At 33.3% G+C, this 20,135-nt stretch overlaps 1 protein-coding gene across 1 annotated transcript; it reads left to right on the top strand.

Annotated features, from left to right (window-relative positions):
* The first annotated feature begins 8,631 nt into the window (after nucleotides 1-8,631).
* On the top strand, nucleotides 8,632-12,666 carry LOC108321012 (probable WRKY transcription factor 35). Its single transcript, XM_017552635.2, has 3 exons — nucleotides 8,632-9,512; nucleotides 10,338-10,478; nucleotides 11,624-12,666. The coding sequence occupies exons 1-3, from the start codon at nucleotides 8,893-8,895 to the stop codon at nucleotides 12,156-12,158; spliced, it is 1,296 nt and encodes a 431-aa protein (XP_017408124.2). The 5' UTR covers nucleotides 8,632-8,892; the 3' UTR covers nucleotides 12,159-12,666.
* The last annotated feature ends 7,469 nt before the right edge of the window (nucleotides 12,667-20,135 follow it).

Genomic DNA, 20,135 nt, shown 5'->3' with positions numbered 1-20,135 from the left:
CAACAAATAAGGTTTAGTTCTCCTTTATCATGGAGAAACTAGATGTACAATGAAATGGAAGAGATAGAAAAACCCTAGAAACTAAAGAGGAGAGCTCTCACATCCCCAAATATGTCTCCAAGGAGCGAAAAGTGTGTTTATGTGCTCAAGGCATCAAGAGATACCATCCCTAGGACATCCAAGACCTTAAATAGAACAAAAAATAACAGAAAACAGGTCCAAGCCCACGTCGCTGGCTCTCACAGCCCTAAGTGGGGTGCCTAGGCGTGCTGCGGCACACGAAGACTGGCGCTCAGCGCCCTTGAATGGGCAATCAAGCAAATTTGCGCGAAGATTGGCGCTCAGCGCCCCTGGAAGGGCGCCCGGCCGGTGATGCGGTGCAGAGTGGCATTCAGCAGGTGTCATGAACCGTTCGGTTTCACCGTTCAGCCACACGCTTTGTTAATCATCGGAATATCACCATCTTTCTCGCGAGATCCGCCGCTTCACCCAGCACCATCGTCAACCTTCACGCCGTCGCCATCATTTCCGTCACGCGCAAACAAGTGTCACCGTCGCACCACCAAACCGCGTCCGTCACTGTCGTGCCACCACCACGCCGCGACCTCCATCATCAATCTCCATCTGTGATCGTGACATCACCTCGCGGGACACCTTGCCGCCTCCACGCCACTCGCGCCTTGCCACTACAGCACCGCCGCTACGATTCACGTTCATCACCATCAACACCATCGCGAGTTCTTCATCGCCCCAGCAATCGCGATCCAACCTGCATCGGAAACACAACTCACGAGAATCACCCAAACCTCAAGCCGCCATTGCACAACAACCACCTTCATCGTCCTTCGCCTTCAAAGCGCCACCCAAATAGCCATCGCGTCGCTGTAATCACAGAAAAGAACCAGGAAGGGCTTTGAATTCGCCAAGTAACGGTGTAACAAGAGGAAGAAGTCGCGCCCATCAGAATTTCTCGCGTCTTCGCACATTATGGCTCAGGAGTTTTCCCTTTTCCCCAATTTGTTGAAACCCTAATTTTGGGTGGAGAACGAGATTGACACGTGGCGGGCATTCATTGGGCGCGTCCTTTCTTTGGTTAAAGCTGGTCAACAGGGGTTCTGTTGCAATTTTGGAGAATTCTGAAGGGGCTAAAGTGAAGATAGAGGAAATTTCAGGGCTTATGTGTAATTTTGGAAATTCAAAAAAGCTAAAAGATAAAATTCAGTTGTTGAATTAATTTAATTTGAGAATATCAACAGAAAATATCTTTCAAATAATGTTATAATTATCTAAATCTTTTAGTTATTTGGAAGATATAAGATAAAAGATTCTATCAATTGAATATTCAGAGTCCAAGCCCAATCAAGCCCTATATAAAGAGACCTAGGGGAGGCAGAAAAGGGACTTCACTTCATTCATTCATTCACCACTTCTCTCTCTCTTATTTCATCTTGTATTCAACTCCATTCATGGAGAGCTAAGCATCTGGGGCTAGTTTGTTGTAATTCCATTATGGATTCTGAGGTTAGATTGAGTTAATGCAATTGTTTATTTTGATTATTGATTTAAGTTGTTCTCTCTCTATGTCTTTCATCTCTTTATTAAATTAAAAGAAAAGATTTTTGCATCATAATGTGTTTGAATCTACATGCATATTGATTATATGAGTTCTAGGGTTTCTAGGTTTAATTGAGAATCTACTTTGATTTAATTTAGGAACTTTCATATGATTAAATGGTTTTTACTATCAATTGAGAATGTACGTTGAGTGATTAGTAATAATTTCAACTATAATCAATTGAGAATTTACTTTGATTGATTAGTAATAATTTCAACTATGATCAATTGAGAATTTACTTTGATTGATTAACTTTTAATTTGGTTAGGAGATTTAAGACTAGACATGATTAAACACAATAGGATTTGATTGAGAATGTACTTTGGTTGAATTCATTGTGAATAATCTAGAAAGGTTTTGCATTTGATTGAGAATTTACTTTGGTTAAATGCATGATCGCCCTCAAATTAATTAAGAATGTACTTTAATTAATTTGAAACTTAAATAATAATCAATTGAACAATTATCTGTGAATAACCGATGATGAATCTATCTTGGAAAAGCAGTGGAATTATCCTGTTTGATCATAACTGTTTTTAAGTTTCTTATTTGTTCTTTAAACCTTCTCCAAACATCATTTTTATTCTTGAACATTGCATTGCATTCATAAGATTCAAATATTAAAAGGCAATTCCGTATTTGTTGGGAGACGACTCAGGGTTACTTTAACCATATCTACTTTCTTGAATACTACTTGGCAATACTGAAGTTGCCTTGAAAAGTAGTATTAATTTGATAGCTTCAACGATAGCCTATCAACGCACATGGAACTTTTCAAAAGAAAAGAAAAAAATGAGGAAGATGATTCTCATTTTTGTTCCAATTGTTTAGCAATTGATTATCAAAGTGACACATCTAGCACCAAGAGTCAAGCTCTACTGTTGTGTCATCAAATGAATTATATAAGTTTTAATAGGAAACACAGATCAAGTACAACATGTAGAGTGCAAATGATTCATACGAAAAGAAAATGAAGAAAACCTAACCTAGGCAGGGGAGTCCAAAAGCAGTAAGGTAATAAGCAAGAATGAAAAAATGAGTGTAGAATTTGTCATTTAGTTGAATTTAAGTTACACCAATTTCCCTTGCCTCATCACTCACAAAAGCTCCATTTGTCTTCTTGTGGGCAGCTATTCAGACTTCTCCTTTACTAACTTTGTGTTCATACTCTCTTTCTTATGAAAATGATCATTATACATATTAATTATGTGATCAATATAATGAAAAATTTAAAACTGAAGAACAATAAGGCTTTACCATTTCTTCCCTCTTCCTTGCAATGCTTTTAGACCCCCTTATGTGAGCAAAAGTTTGTTTTGTCCTATTGTGCTTATTTTTCAACGCAAATTTCTAACATAGTCATAAAAAATTTATTAGATTTTAACACAATCTTATCTAGACAGAAATATAGGTATTAATTTGTTCTTTCATTAAGCCGATAGTTAACAAAAGAAGCCCAATGATCTCTATCTATCCTTTTGGAGCCATCTCAATCATTTCATGTCTACTACGCTTACCATCATCTCTTTGTTGGCAAAATTATTTTCTACAATCTCTCCATTTATGATTAAGAGCTTTCAAGATGTAATTTATATAAAAATCGAAATTGACTGCAAACTTTGCCTTAAAAAAAAGTGAATCAAAATTAACCACAACTATCCAATAACTGAATTGTAAATTTAAAATAAACATTACTTACTTAAATGGTATTTTGAATCATGTCATCTTTGTAATCTTTAGGAATCTTCTTCCAAGAAGAATAGAAAATAGAGAACACCTTCAAGTTTCTAGCAATACTCCCCAAGAAACAATTCAACAATGCTTCACCATCTCTAATTAGTTGACACTCATCATTGCAACGTACAACAATCCTTTCATTCTGAGGTAAATTCCAAATGTCACTTATTTCTAAATGTTTGTTGGTCATCTCGCATTAGTCATATGTGAAGTAACCAAAATGGTTTATGCAAACCAAAAAGAATTTTATAACTAAGCAAAAGAGAAACATATTCCAAGATATTGGGTTGTAGTTGTGTGATTGTGTCTATAGAACTTATGGGTAATAGTAGCTAAAGAAGTTGTGTTTAAAATATGACCCACAAACCATGCCAGAAGTTGTGTATCAAAAGTTAACTATTGTAAAACTGCAAAATTGCAAGGAATTTTGAGATTTAAAGCACACATATGATATAGCAGAATAGCCACGCATATCCTAAAAGTACCCATCAGGTGTACATATATATATATATATATATATATATATATATATATATATATATATATATATATATATATATATATATATATATATATATATATATCATATATATACCATCATATATATCATAATAGCCACACATAAGAGTCATATCATATATCCAAGTCAAACAAGGTTGATCAAAGTTAAACTTAATAGATATAAAATTTTTAAGACAAGTTCTTCAACAGTAAGTAGAGTTGGAAGGGTGTTAGGATACAAAGTTATTCCAATTTTTATTTTATGGACTGAACTCAAACATGAATTTATATAGTTCTCTGAATTTGACGTATATGAAGTTGGAGTTCATTTTTTGTTTCATTTTGCGGTTGACTTTGAGGTGTGTACCATTTTGATAATTCACAATTGAAAGGAATTTATATAGTTTGTTGGATTTAACATATGAATACCAGTCTTATTAGAGAATTATTAGAGAAGAAGTGTCACCATGTATTTGTTATATTTAGAATATGCTTAATGAACACAATCCAAAGTGTCATCATGTATTTGTTAATATATAAGGAGAAGGAGAAGTTTATTAAGATAGTTAGAGTATAAGTGGGTTAGTTGGTTGGTTTGAACGGTTAATTAATTATAATATATAAATAAGGAAGATGGATTGTGCAAATTTAGATTTGTTATTGTAAATTAAGTATTGGATCTTTGTTATTCTTGTTTACTAGATTTTCTTTTATCTACCTATGATCACTTTTGAACTTTTCATTGCTTACTGGAACAAAGATTGCAACCAACCTAGATTTAAAGTTTGGGGAACCAACTAACTCTATGCTAACGAATATATCAACCAACTAACGCTTGGTTTGATAATGTTTGACGATGGTTATTGTTGGAGTGACTTACCCTTGGGGAGAACATAGGGTCTTAGAGGTTGTTTGATGTTAGCATCGTTGCATTTTGAAATAAAAGATTAGATTAGAGATTGATTGACTAGCTTAACATGTTTTAAAATGGGTTTTGGTAAATGTGATAAAATCATAATTTGACTTGATGATTGAGTTTTAATTATATTGGTATTGATGTTTTGATGTTTATTTTATTAGCTTATATTGTTTGTTTATGTTTGTGTTATAATAATATAACTCGTGTTATTATACGAGAGTAATTAATTTCTATAAATATACCTGTTAATGAGGAAAACAGTAAGAATTAATGAGTGCTGGGAAAACTTTTGGGTTTATTGTACAACTTTGTTTATTTAATAATGTAATTATTTTCATAATTTCATTTGAAAGGTTTAAATTTTGACTATGATTTTATCTGATTCAAATTAAATGAATAAGTTTTTCTGTTTTTTTCAATTTAAAAAGATTTTAAATTTTTAACTTCCACAGCTTAGAAAGTTTTATAACTTAAATTCGGGGTGTTATATAACCTTTTGTGGATTAAAAGAAGGTTTAATGTCTCGGTAGGTCCCTATTTTCGGCGTGAATCTCAAATAGATCCCTTTTCTTTTCGGCGTCTCAATTGGATTCTTTTTTGTGTAAAATTGGAGCAATTAGGGGTCTGCCGTCAAATTGAACAAACGACCGTTTAAGAAACGAATTGCGAAGGTTCTTGTTAACTCCATCAACGCCTCGAGCGCCTAGTCTCTTGGAAATTGAACAAAACGAGGAGAACCCATTAAAACTAGCACCTTTTGAACCTGAACCCAAATACCCAGATTGGCAAATTCTCGAACTACGCTGAAAAGATGGAGTTTGAGGCGTAACCCTTGAAGCCAAGTTGCGAAAAAGATCATGAACGAGCTTTCCCCCTCTGTACCACCCCATGATCCTCAAAACTCCAAATTACAAAAACAGAAACAAAAATAAAACGGGAAATTTGAAGTTTTAGAGCTAATCAAACTTCTGGGTCCGCGGTTAGTCAAATCGTGGAGATGAATGAATGAGTATGGTAAAAGGTGGAAGGTTGACGAAGACGCGAGAACATCACAACATTAAGAGACAAAGAATCTAGAAAGAGAAGAACAGATAATGAAAACCAAATTGAAATGAAGAGTGGTTTTCGGTATCATGAAATGAAAGCGGTGTTTGCTATGCCCTGCGCTAGGCACAAAGTTTGCCCACTTTGTCCTTCCCTAAATCTGAATCCACATTTGTGCAATCCAAATTTTTAATACAAAATTCGTTTTTAATGCCATGTGAGATTAATGAATACACTGACCATACCACGTTGGCCAAACTTAAATGGTCGTTTGTTCAATTTGACGGCAGACCCCTAATTGCTCCAATTTTACACAAAAAAGAACCCAATTGAGACGCCGAAAAGAAAAAGGACCTATTTGAGATTTACGCCGAAAATAGGAACCTACCGAGACATTAAACCTTAAAAGAAAATAAATGAACATGGTCTGAGTCACTATAAAACTAAAATGTTCATTGGATTTTTATATTAAGTTATCTCTCTAAACCATTCTCTTAAGACTTTGCAAAAATGTTAGTGAACCTGTTACTAACACTATTAAACATGTGCTTTCAATGTCTAACTAGACTAGCTTGCGGAAATTTTCCAAAACTTTCTAAAGTTCTATTCAAACCCTCCATCATTTCACTACATTAAAGCATCAAATTAGCTTTCAAATAATAGAATTGACCAAAATACGACATTATTAAAGTGACACAAAAAAGTTAATTTTTTTAAAAGGTAAAAATGTAAAATTATTTTTAAATTTAATTTCATATCATGTAAAATGTGTACACAACGCTTACTACAATAATACCGTTGGTTTAGCTAACTCTAAGCCACATTAACTTCATAATTATTAAAAGTATTTATGTTAGTATCAAATTAACATCGTCTAGTAACATCAGTTTAATGTTGTACACTAAAAAAGTTCGGTTAGCTAATTCTAAGCCAATGCTAACTATTTCTAACTTTTGTTAATGATAAATAAAAACATTTGTGTTAGACTCAATTAACTAAATAAATATTAGAAATAAAGAAGGTTAGTGTTAGCCTAATTAACACTAATATTATTTATTTATAGTATTTCTATACAGGTAATTTAACCTGACCAGATTAATACTAATTTTATTTATTTATTTAAATTAGTATTAATTAAAAAGGTAGTTAAGAAAAAGATAATAAATATTCACTATTGAACTTAATAATAAATATTTACGTGTGAACTTAATAAAAAAATAATAACTAGTTATTGAACATTGAATTTTTTCCATACATATATAGAAAATTTATGTGGAATTAAAATATTGAATACCTAAATTATTATTTAATGGATCTCATTTTAGACCCATTTCATATTTTGTTGCTTCACTAAAGACTTTTTAACTTTTCATCTATTTTAATAATATGATTGTTCCTTAAATATTTTGGCTTGATTTTTTATCTAACTTAGAATGGGAAGGATTTTACAACTAAGATGAAATTAATGTATAAATCATTGATATTGTAGATTAATTTTATACATATGTTCAATTCATTATATTCTCTTTTGATATGGACTTTAATAAAAAATATTCAGACAATTTTTTTAATAATCATATTTTTTTTATTTTTTTTTATATATAACAATGGAATAGTATATGAAGAGTGAAAGGTAAAAAAAATAAGAAAATGATAACGGATTGAAATGATCAAATGTAAATTGCATGTTTTGTAAAAAAATAACCCAAATTATAACATTTATTACTGGCTTTATCACTTTTTTTTTTTGCAGCATTGTTATGGTGTTTGAATTGTAATCACAATTTGTCACCTTTTTAACATTTAAGTAGTTTGTTTATATTTTGTATCTTTTTATGACTCTTAAATTATAATAAAATAAAAAAAATTACATAAATTAAATTATATTTTTGGTGACCTTGAATATCTTTTTTGTTCTAGCGATCTCCTTTTGAGTGTAATCTTAAGTAGCAAAGATATTAAGTATACTAATATGTATTTAAGAATATACAAATACGCATATGAATAGGTCTTCAATTAAAAAACGAGGATTCAAATTGAATGATGCGAAACGCTTCTCCGAAAAAAGCGGCTTCTTGTCGCCTCTTTTATTGTTTTGGAGAGGTGACCATTCCGTAATCTTTCCTTAACCGAGAGAAAAATATAAATAAAGGAATACATAGTTAATTATATTAACAAAAGATAATCCCACATTTTTATCATTTGATGACAGTGTTGGATAAATTATACTGTTATTCCTTCACTTAAGATTCCCCAACTTTTATCCATAATTAATGATAAATAAATTATTAATTAATAATATATTGAGTAAGACATGCATTTAATTTAAATAAACACATTATTTGTTTTTTTAATTACTACTCGCTCCATCTCTTTTATCTGTGTCGATTTTGAAAAGAAAAATTCATTATACTTGTCTTTTGAAAAACTAATAATATTTTCATTTGTTTTTATCATACTCATTCCTACCCGTTTATTATTTTAGAGAGAGAGAGAATTGGATAAAATAATAATAAAACTATATAATTGTTTTACTAAAATTAAGAAAAACTATTATATTATTTTATTCTTGAACACGTATAGAAAGGAAACACAAGAGTGATAAATACACATTAATTAATAATTAATTTGTGATGAGCGTGTGAAAAGCACAGTATAACCTAACTAACGTGTATGTAAGAAATATTTGATGTTATATCCGACCTCAACAACATCCATTTTAATAGTCTTAAAATTCTTGTTCTCTTGTTATTTATTTAATGAAATAGTTGCGTATGAATGGGAGCGCTTGGAGAAGCTGTGTTAAAAGTCAGCGTCGTCTGTGTTTTTCAATTCTCTTCTGTGTGTATTTGGAGAAAGGAACAGTCAGTTTTCAACCTCCAAAACCTGTTCATTTGCTTTTTCTTGCCTCTTAGTAGCCACAATAAATCTCATTTCCTCATCACAGAGTTTTCACTCTCGCTACTCATAACCTCTTCATCCAAAAACATCTATAAAAATTCCTAGATTTCCATACAAACTCTTCATGGCACTGTTAATTTCCTGCTGCTTGAAGAATTTTCACTAAGGAAAAAGCATGTGCAACATCCTTGACCCAATTATGGACAACTATCAAGGTGATTTGAGTGACATAATTCGTGCTAGTGGTGCATCATATGGCAGTTGCAGCATGGGAACTTCATCATCTAAAGCTTGTGCTCCTTTTTCTCTCGATCACTGGCAGTTCTCTTCCGTTTTGGAAGGGTTTGATGGTAACTTTGGTGATCCATTCTCAAACACGAGAGATCCCTTTCTACACCAGCTTGAATTGCCTGTTTGCTTTAACAGCACAAGTTCTGCAGAAATTAGCAGTTCTGGGGCATTGGAAGAAGCAACTTTTTTTGGTGGTGGGGTTGCTGCTAGTAGTAGTAGTAGTAGAAACAGTTGTGTTTTGAAAGAAACGATTTTTGAGGATGATGACACGAGAAGGCCTTGTAATAGCATATTGGCAAACATGATTCAGATCTCTCCCCCCAATGATAAGCTACCCATGTCGCCATTGGTGGAATCTTTGTCAAGGGCACTCAAGCCTTCTGGTGTGGTTTTAGGTGATACCATGATTAATGTGAAGACTTCTGAAGATGATTGCTTGGTGGGTAACAACAACACAAAAGAAATGCAGATCTCACCTCCACGGAATCCATGTCTTAAGAGAAGGTGAGGTATTAGTTAATTGATTAATTAGTCAAATAGTAAATTATAATACTGAACTAAATGGAGAACTGCTTCCAAGAATTGAGTTTAATTACATCTTGTCCATTAGTTTTATGTTGGCATCATAGATTTTCCAAACGGAATTAATCACAGTTATTTTTGGGAACTTAAATTTCAGTGAAACCATGGTGAGGTAATAAAGTAGGGTTTGGCATGAGTGAGTGAGGTAACTCTTTTGTCTTATTTTCCTGATATGTTTGGTTGACTGCATCTGGTCATAAAAACTAAGAGGATTATGATTATTTCATGTTGGAAACAGTTCATTGTGATTAAGACTAAACATGGTGCATCGATGCCTTTACCAGGGTTAATCCACCTGAAAAGTAGAGCTAGCTAGATAGGTGTCACCATAGCAGTCACATACTGAGCTTTCAAGAAAGCTTATCGTAAACTACTTTTCTTCCGAACACACCTGAAATGTTCTGTTCCTTTGATCATCGGATAAAAACCATATCCCTTTTCTATCCACAACATTTCCACTATTTCAGTGGAATTAACTCTAAACCAGAAAGATTAAACACCCTCGTGTAGCTATTAAGGAGACACGTATAATTGAGAAATTATATTTTTATAACTGCTTTTCAGAATACTTCTATAAATAGGAAAGAAAAAAGAAGCATAGGTTAAATAATGTAACAAAAAGACAGGAAAAAAAATAGTTATAATACAATATATTAAACATATTGTAACTCCATGAAATTAAAGTTTTTAGTTGAAGTTTAAGGAGAATGATGTAAGTGATAGTATGATACTGTTGTGTAATTGCAGGAAGAGTCTGGCAAAGAAATCTATTTGTGTGCCTGCACCAGCTGCACCGAATAGCAGACAGAGTGGCGAGGTAGTCCCTTCTGATCTGTGGGCTTGGAGAAAATATGGTCAGAAACCCATTAAAGGATCTCCATATCCAAGGTAAGTTATTGGAATAGTGTAATCTTTCACGGAAGAGATAAGGTATTTTAATCAAGATTTTGCCTAACTTCTTTAAACAAACATAGCACGTAATAAAGTGACCAGATTTTAGTACACACAATTTTAGGTTTTTATATGCTTTGTTAATTAAAATTGTAGTTTTGTTTTGTTAATCTGTGCAGTATATATAGAAACATTGGTAAAGCTTTGAATTTGATTAATCAAAACCACTATATAATAATCACTTAAAGTGCCACACTTAATTTTGTCCCAAGAAGAAAAATGATATTGTGTTTACTCTTTTATATTAAACTATTTGGTAAACATAAAGCCACACAACTTCAATTAATATATGTAATTTTAATTTTTCACTTCAAACTTTTCTTTGCTTTTAGTATTATTACGTTTAGAGAAAAAAAGAAGAAGAAAAGGCTATACACAACACTCTAATCACAATCTATTATGATAGAGAAAAGATACTATTATTTCTAATAATTACATTGAAAGTATGATCGGTTAGTGAAATGACATTGTCATATGTTTGATGACAAAATATTATATTTATAAGAGTTGAATTTTTAATACTATCAGCGTAGTTTATTTTCCACAGTTACCTAATTAATAAATGAGGTAATTATACGTTCAAAAGAATTATTATAAATTCAACTGTTTATATTGAATGACTACATAAAAATATTATTAATCACATTAAATTAAATTCTTTTTAGAACAAGCAAAATTATTCATGAAAACGCCACAAACAAATATTTTAATCTTGCAGTAAGATCTAACTCAGGTGTTAATTTATTTTGATTGTACCCTCCAAAAGAAAAATGACACTTGAACAGATAAAACTAACATTATTTTTTAATCACGTATCATACTTTCATCGGGTGACAAGGAAATTAAGGAAGCACCGATGGTAAGGTATCTCGTAATGTGTTATGTTTTTTCGTTATCTCTTACCCATTCCAAAAGCTTTCTTTGGCAAATGTTTTACACTGGAAGAAATTTACTGTACTCACGTCAAGCAATTTATTTTTATGGTACGTAACATTATGTCATTGGTGCAGGTGCAGTAATTCATGGTCTTCCTCAATATCATGTTTGTGTTCTTATGTTTGTCTCTCTCTCTTGTTATGTAGGGGTTACTATAGATGCAGCAGCTCAAAGGGTTGTCCTGCAAGAAAACAAGTTGAGAGAAGCAGAACAGATCCAAACCTGTTGGTCATTACTTACACGTCAGAGCACAACCATCCATGGCCAACACACAGAAATGCTCTAGCTGGTTCTTCTCGATCTCAACCTTCATCAAAAGGCAACAACTTTGGTGCTTCAAAGAATGAAGAAACCAGTCCCCAAAACAATGAAGAGCAGCACGAGGAGAGCAACAGTGATAGCAATAATGTGAATAACAGTGCTTGTGTTCAGGAAGATGGAGAATTCAGTGACATTGGACTCCCTTATAAGCCAATATCCAATATGAAGAGCTACCAACAACAAAAACAGCTTGATCAGGGTTTGTTTGCAGAGTTTGGAGAAATAGAAAAAGCTCACTCATTAAACCTAATGTCTCCACCACAAGGTTTTGATGATCACCAAATGAAATCCAACGCTTTAGATTCATTCCATATCTTTGACTGGAGCGCTGATAACAGCACCGAGTTCCACCTCATTTGAAGCATCTAATTGGAGAAGGTTATATATATAAATATAAAGAACTTGAATGGGAAGCATGCAGCACCTTCCTCACAAAAACCTTTTAATAGGTGCAGGTCATCATCGGATTTCAAATATGTCATGTGGGGGAGATTTGAGATCACAAAACCACTTTTCTTGTTTCTAGTTTTTTTTTTTTTTTTCTTTTCTCTTTACCTGTCATTTCGCATAGCAGTGAGGGAGGAAAATTAGTGGAAGAAAAATGGGATTGTATATGTGGGAGTGCTGCTTGATGGGAAGCACACAGAAGGAGTCCCACGTTCCCTTTGGAATATTGGTGGATGGGACAGAAAGCTGAGGAACAGAAGATTTTAACAGTCAAAACAATTTCTAGAGACTTTATTCATTCAAAATCACACTCAGTAGGTTAATGATTAAAGGATGAGAGCCTAGTCCTTTCATCTTTTGCAAGTGGGAAAAATTATTTTAGGCCTCACCCTTCATCATGTGGCTTGTTCTTCAAAAGGGTTCGGAGATTTTAATCTGAGATTTCATATTAACTTTTCTCTCAGAAATGAAAATTGATTTTAGCTAAAAAAAGATTAGTAATAAACAAAATAAAGGAATATATATATATATGGGTCACCCTGCTACCTTTTGTCTCTTACATAGGACACGAAAGCTTTGGTTCCTCAGTTTTCTGTTTGCTATCCGCATAGACTTGCTATTTTTCTTCTTCTTTTTTCTGAATGATTGCTTCAGTTTGTTACTATTCAATGGTTTCAAAGTTTACTGGTATTGTTTTTCACAAAGATGATTCTATTATGTTTTTATCTGTTTGTTTGTACCAGTAGTTTCTGATGGCATAAACCATTTTGCATGTGCATTCTTATCAACTTGTCCTTGTAGCTATACATTTATTAGTCCTGTGTCAATTGAATGCTATGTTATATAAAACCAAATATGGGCATGGCATCTTTTCCAAGGAAGGAAAATATAAAGAGCTGAAATTAATATTTTGTAACATCTAATATGAATATTCTAAATATTCTGCAATTTTTTGCTTCTTTTACATTATGATAAAAACGTTAGCATGAGTAGAAAAGAGACAAAAAGAAGTGGTGGAGAAAAAACTGATACATATGATAAATGATTTTATGTAGTGGGTTAGGATAGAAATTATCTGTCATTTTACGACTCAATTCATTACTAAACTTTTTTACTGAGCTTGTCTTGTTTACTAGCCACAAATATCCTTTCTACTCCACTAGTCTAATAGATTTTTTTTATTTTAAAATAAGAGAAAAAAATAGTTTATGATTGAAAATGAAAAGAGAGATAAAAGGAATGAAACAGATAAGACAGCAAGTGTATATTTATAATTTTAAATTAATATATCATAAAGGACTGGAAAAGTGTAATCTTTTTTCCGAACTCACTATTTTAAATTTTATGTTGCTCACCAAATCCCAAAAGTTGTTCTTAAAAGCCTATGGCCTTTTTTTTATATAAACTGTGCACTTTTACCTTTTTGGAGTAAATAATTAAGCAAATAATATTTCTGCTGCTTTGCACGTTGCAACACTGTTTTGAAACAGTTGCTTTCAACAATTATGATAAATAAACAAGTACAAAAGGGTTTTTTCTTCGACACTTTTACATGTTTATAATTATTATTATTATTGTTGATGGTAAAATAAATTTAGACTAATCATAAAATAATATATAAATAATGTTAAAATATTGTCAAAATATCATTATCTTTCATGATATTATCTGGTTTCCTGTATTAACATTAACAAAATTAAAATATTCTTCTCATTGTCACCGTACTCTCTAAAAGGAGAAAAAAAAATAGTTAGTCTTGAAATACTTGTTCTGAAAAAATCGTTTTAGAATGTATTTTATGTTTTTCAGAACATTTATTTGAAAATTTCTATTTCAAAAGTTCTATTATGAAAATACTGTTCTAGAAATTATGTTTTGTAGAACTTATTTGGAAATATTTTGAGAATAAATGAGTTTTACATAAAGTAAAAAGATCATTTTAAAAATTACGTGAGTTACAGTTAGAATTTGTAAAGATGTAAGAAGAAAAACTCTACTGAGAAATGTATCCAACAGTTATGACTTGATCCTTGGAGAAGGCCCAATTGGTAAATGGGCTTATGTCCAAATCCTACTTGCCTTAGCCTTTGAGGAAGAATGAACTGACCTCACCCATTTATTTCATATTAATTATATTTTTACTCCTTCTATAATGCTCAACGTATAATTTGAATCTCTAATTGTTTTGCCCATGTTTAGTTATTTAATATTTTTTCTATGAGAAAAACAAATATTATTAATTCGAAACCAGATCAGTACAAGTTTTAAAGTCTGGGTGCATAGGGAATAGCTACACGTCCAATTGCAGACTTGGCACATGAAGTACAATTCATAAAATAAAAACCCAAAGATATGACCAACGATGGAAAATAGATCCATTAAGCTAATAGTAATAAACAAGATGGAAAACGAAGGTAAAATAATTTCCGTTAGCCAAACTGTGCAACTGGCAGTTTGTACTATGATCCAGTTCCTTCAAACTCAGTCTAAACATTGTGCAATATATGATTAGGACCCAGCAGATTCTTCACCTACCAAAAACAGTGATGCTATTTAGAAAGCAGAAAAATTTGTAAGTTAGATCAAAATAAAATTAATGAGTAAAAATAAAAGTTAAAATGTTTGTTTGTTGAAATAAGATATAAAAAAATGAAAATAAAACATATATAAAATAATATAATTGTACCATGTTAATGTATTTATGAATTCTTAAATATAGTTTAGTTATATGAAAATTAGTAATTGCCAACATTGTATGGATAATATATATATATATACTTTGAAAACGTATTCTTTAATTGCCTAAAAAATCATTATAAGCAGTATAATTATTTATTGGGTTCTCACATTGATCTTATCTAGTTATGATGGTAATTTATTTGTTCTCTGGCCATGAGAACTCATGATAGTGTTGAGAGTTCCAAGATTCTGTCTGAATATTGTCGTGTGCACAATAGTCTGAATCGTCCAGTAATACGACTTGCTTTTATTGTGTTGTCTTGGTTGGTTAACCGCGAGGACTACCTAGCCAAGTTCATTATCCTGGGCGTGCTTAGAGGACTGACTGATTTGGTCTATATGTGTACATATGTGTTATAATATTTATATAATAGCATCTCCACTACATGGAGTTTAATCTTTCAAATTTTAAGTGTCATAATAATATTTTGGGACTATGTAGCCTTCATTAATACTATACAACTCTTTCCTCATTAGGCTTAATATCATTTTTTTTTCTATCGTCAATTCTATTTAACATGAAACTCATTTTTTCTTAATGTTTAATATAATTACTAATTTTGTTTTTTTGTTAAATTTGATAACGACACAGTATCCAAGTCAATCCTAAGTGAATAAGTTGTTAGTTTTTATATATACGTGACAATTTAAAAGAAAATATAGTATTTGAAAGTGATTTTATTGAAACCTTAACCCCTAAATCGTGAGAAATAAAACTCAAAAACGCAAATGTCAAATTCGAAACCTTAACCCCCAAATCGCACCAATAATCTACATATGAGTGTCAATAACACATGAAATTCCCAAATCAAAATATCAAGAACACAAGGACTTCTCAAAACGACACCTAATTTCAAATTCTAATTCGAAACCCTAATCTAAAACGTGAAAACATAAATGAACTCAAATTTCCCAAATCAGAAAACAAGACTAGAAACCCTAAATTACAAGATTGGAACCACGATTCCCTCTACTGTCGTCGTCGGTACCCCTCGCAATGCATCACTGTTGCCCTTGCCAACCACTACGACATTGTTCGCACCCAAATTGTGTCCACCTTCGCGGGTTTCTTCAAAGGGGAAAAACTCTACCACTACGAGAATACATCTTCGCTTTGTAGAGACGTCGTCGTTGTGGCACCTATTGAAACAAGGGAAACATTGCGCCGGAGCCACCGAACCTGGCATTTCCTTCTTACGAGAATCCAAGGCTAGAACAAGGAAAGAAGGGCGAGAATAAGGGTTCCCTGATGAGTTGAACCCACAACAGAGACAAGGAAGGAGAAGAATATCTCCCTCGATGAAAGGAAAGAGGTAGGCGAAGGAGGTGGGGGAGTTCACGGTGACGATGCAGCGACAATGGAGTTGTAGCGGTAGAGGGTTATGGACTCTGGCAAGGTAGTGCGTGGAGAGAAGTTTGTTCCAACAAAACCACTTTCAAATACCAGATTTCCTCTTAATTTGTCACATATATAAAAAACTAACAACTCATTCACTGATGGCTGACCCGGATACTATGTCGTTAATGATTTAGACGCCATCAAGGAAAATGATCAAATTGAACAAAAATTACAAAATTAGGAACTACATTGAACATTCGAAAAAAATGAGTCCCAAATTGAACAAAACTAACGAAAATAGAGACCAAAATTGGTATTAAGCCTAAAATCTACTACTTTGACTTACAAAACTTAAAGGTTCTCTTTATTAACTACCATAATTGTAAAAAAAGTCTTTGACGTATGTTATTTTAGACATTCAAGGTCCAACCTCATCTCAATGTCTTATTGGCAGACGTCAAAATGATGTTAGATTTCACATGATACATCAATTGACGTTGGCCGCCACATGGAATTATGTCAAAATTTATGTCAAACCACTTCTAAATCGATATTGAGCGAGAAAATCCTGGAGTGAGCCACTTGAACGAATAAGATGTCGGACTGTGCATTACCAGACATTAGTTGACATCAATTGACATCAGTTTTGACACTAACCGATATCAAATTTTTTTTTTTAAAATAAATTTGTTTTTAAAATAATATCACACTTGTGATACAGAAAATCATCCCAACAAATCACAAAATTATATATACTATGTGTTTCAAGTAATTATAATACTAAAGCAATCTAAAAACCAATCCAAAACTTAAACTATAAAAAAATAAGCTAATTAATATATTCAACAACAATAAAATTGTTCCTAAAAGGATGGTCATAGGTCCTAAGTCCATCTCTGTAAAAAATACGATGCCCACTCTTGTCGTATCTTCTTAATTGTGTTCTCTAATATAGGTGATGTATTCTTGAAGCGCTGCAAAATTAAGTTAAATTCATTAGGTTTGCATACAAATGTTCAAAGCTGAATTTGATTTGTAATGTATGGAAGGTAAGTATTATTACCTCAATCCAGTCATTTGTAATTCCTACTCGAATGATGATTTTATTCCAAGACATGACATAGTAGCCACATTCCCATGAATCTAGCTGATTGTTACACTAAAATGACAAACTAAATAGTCACATATGTAGATCATACAATAACATAAAAAATGAATAAGATCTATAAATGAGTTACAACCTTCGGATACAGGATTTGAACTAGTTGACCTCTAGGTATACCAATTACTCTATTTTCATTAAAAACATATGGTAATATTAATATAACTATATTCATCATAAAAAAACATTACAACGTGTATATATACTTTTTAATATATATACTTAACTTTATTGTTACAAGTACATGGACACCATCATAATGGACTAAGGTCGAGCAACCATCCTAGTGCAGTAAAGGGAAAAGACAGCGGTTAATTTTGCCTATTCGCACTAGTTCTGCAACCGAGGTATATACAGGTAAGGCAAACACTTTTTGCCTCGATTCTGAACCGAATAAAAAAGATGTATGCTTTTGTCCCGGTTAAAATGAAATTGAGGCGGTACAATGGGAGACTTTTGGTTTCGGGTTCTGGTGAACCGAGGCGGTAGAAGGTTTTTTTTTAAACATCAGGTCACTAACAGATCCACCTTCCATGAACTTGATTAACATTAGCTCATTGTCATTTTCTTTATTGCATCATCTTTTAATCTCGACTCCATAGAAATCTGAAGTCAGTCTTCTATCCCACAACTAGAAAAAGAGAGGAAAATATCATAGAAATAATAAACTTTAAAACTCATACCCAGGATAGAATCATATTCAGATCCTTTCATAACATAACAAAAACTCATATAACACAAAAAGAAAAAGAAACAATTTTTGCTTAGCAAGTTCATCCCCCTTCAACCTACACTACACGGAACACACCACAAAAGCGATATCCAAAGAGGAAAACATCAATTTCTCCTTCAATTCCTCCCTAACAAAACATGCCAGAATGTCTGTGCTCTGCTCCTTCTTCACCTGCATAAAATGGAGCCAACAGCCAAATGAGATAATGAAATTAAGCCTCCACGCCTCTCTATTCATCTCCAATCACCAACAAAGGAGTTGTATCCTTAAGCAAAAACCAAGGGAGATTACCTTAGGGTAGCAAAGGAGCAACGACGGCTCCGAGGACTAGTCTCGGCGAAGACGTGGCGCGAAGGAGCAACGACGTTTCTCTCTCGGGGAGTTGGCTTATGGGGTAGAGCTGAGTGAGGTTGCGAACGACACTTCCCCAGGCGCGAATCCATGAAGAGGCATCAGCTTTGGAGACGTTGCGGGTGAGCTTCTGGAACTTGTTGTGGACGTTGGGGATGGAAGAGGGGTCTTTAGGGGTGGAAGTCGGGCCTGCAGATCTGTAGATCTGAGATTTTTCACCGCCAATAGCCACCGCCAATAGCCACCGCCAATAGCCACCGCCAATAGCCACCGCCAATAGCCACCGCCAACAACCACCGCCAACAGCCACCACCAACAGCCACTGCATGCTCTTCACTCCAGAGGCGACGCACTGGCAGGTGAGGTGGAAGTTGCGGTCGAGTCGTCGCACAGGACGAGGTGGTGGTGGCTCCCGGCAACGGCGGGGCAACGGCAGGGGCACTTAGAGCAGGCAGCAGCGAGATTGAAGCGTAGAGAAGAGAGAAAAGCAAGAAAAATAAAAGGGAAATGGGAGAGGTGCTAGGTTTTCTTGGCTTGAAGATTTGCACGGCCCAAGCCCAAGTCTTAATAGAAAGCCTTATATGCCTCGGTCCATATGCCAACCGAGGCAGTATCTCTTTCACCTAAGGTATATACCTCGGTCCATTCTGCCAACCGAGGCAGTATTCCGTTCAGACATTGGTTGCTTAACAACCGAGGCATATAGTGGTTTGAAAATTACAAAACTGCCACCACGTTTTGATACGCTTCGATTTCGGAAAAACCAAAGCGTAATGTGCGAGTTAAAAATGCGATTTTTTACTAGTGCATTTATGGCTTTCTAGACCATTCAACCATCTGGAAACACACTAGAAGACAAGCAATCATATATGCAAACATGGATGGTTGAGTCTAAAAGAGAGTTGTATATCGCGCTATACATTGATGGGTATGTGTTACTCAATATTGTCCATTTTTATCAAAATTTAATTAATAGACTCACTATTTGTTGGTACATGTTAGGGGCCACTGATAAATGATGGTGATCATACCAAGAAAAACTTAAGTTGTATGGTTTTGTTCCCTGTGTAGGAAGATGAAATCTGACTTGAAATCCTTGTTACAAACGTAAGTATTACATTCTTTCATTTCAATTCATTATGATATTAATATATTAACTTATGTTTCAAATTTGTTTAGAATTGTGGGTAGGCCCAAAGGGCAACAAATTGAAATAGTTTATCCTAAGGTTGGAATTCGTTGATCTTTAACTTATTAATTTTGTAGTTAAATTTAAACCATTATATTTGACTATTTTCTTTCTCGTGTTTAGTGTAACAAGCAGATAGATTCTTGAGCATGCGGGTACTACATCATGTCATGGACTAGAGAAGATTTGACTGAGGTAATAATTTACATTTGAAATATTACAAATCTCAATCAACTTTACACATTAGAATGAAAATAATAGTAAAGTTTTCTTGATCTTGTAGCGGTTAAACAATTCATCTTCATTGACAAATGCCATAATAAGGAAGCTAAGACAGGAATGGGCAAGATATCTTAATGAAAGATGGAATTAGGCTA

This window comes from Vigna angularis, chromosome 1 (genome assembly GCF_016808095.1).
Source record: "Vigna angularis cultivar LongXiaoDou No.4 chromosome 1, ASM1680809v1, whole genome shotgun sequence".
In the NCBI taxonomy this organism is placed as follows: Eukaryota; Viridiplantae; Streptophyta; class Magnoliopsida; order Fabales; family Fabaceae; genus Vigna; species Vigna angularis.
Note: the sequence above shows the minus strand (reverse complement) of the source record. Positions and strands in the feature narration are given on the sequence as shown.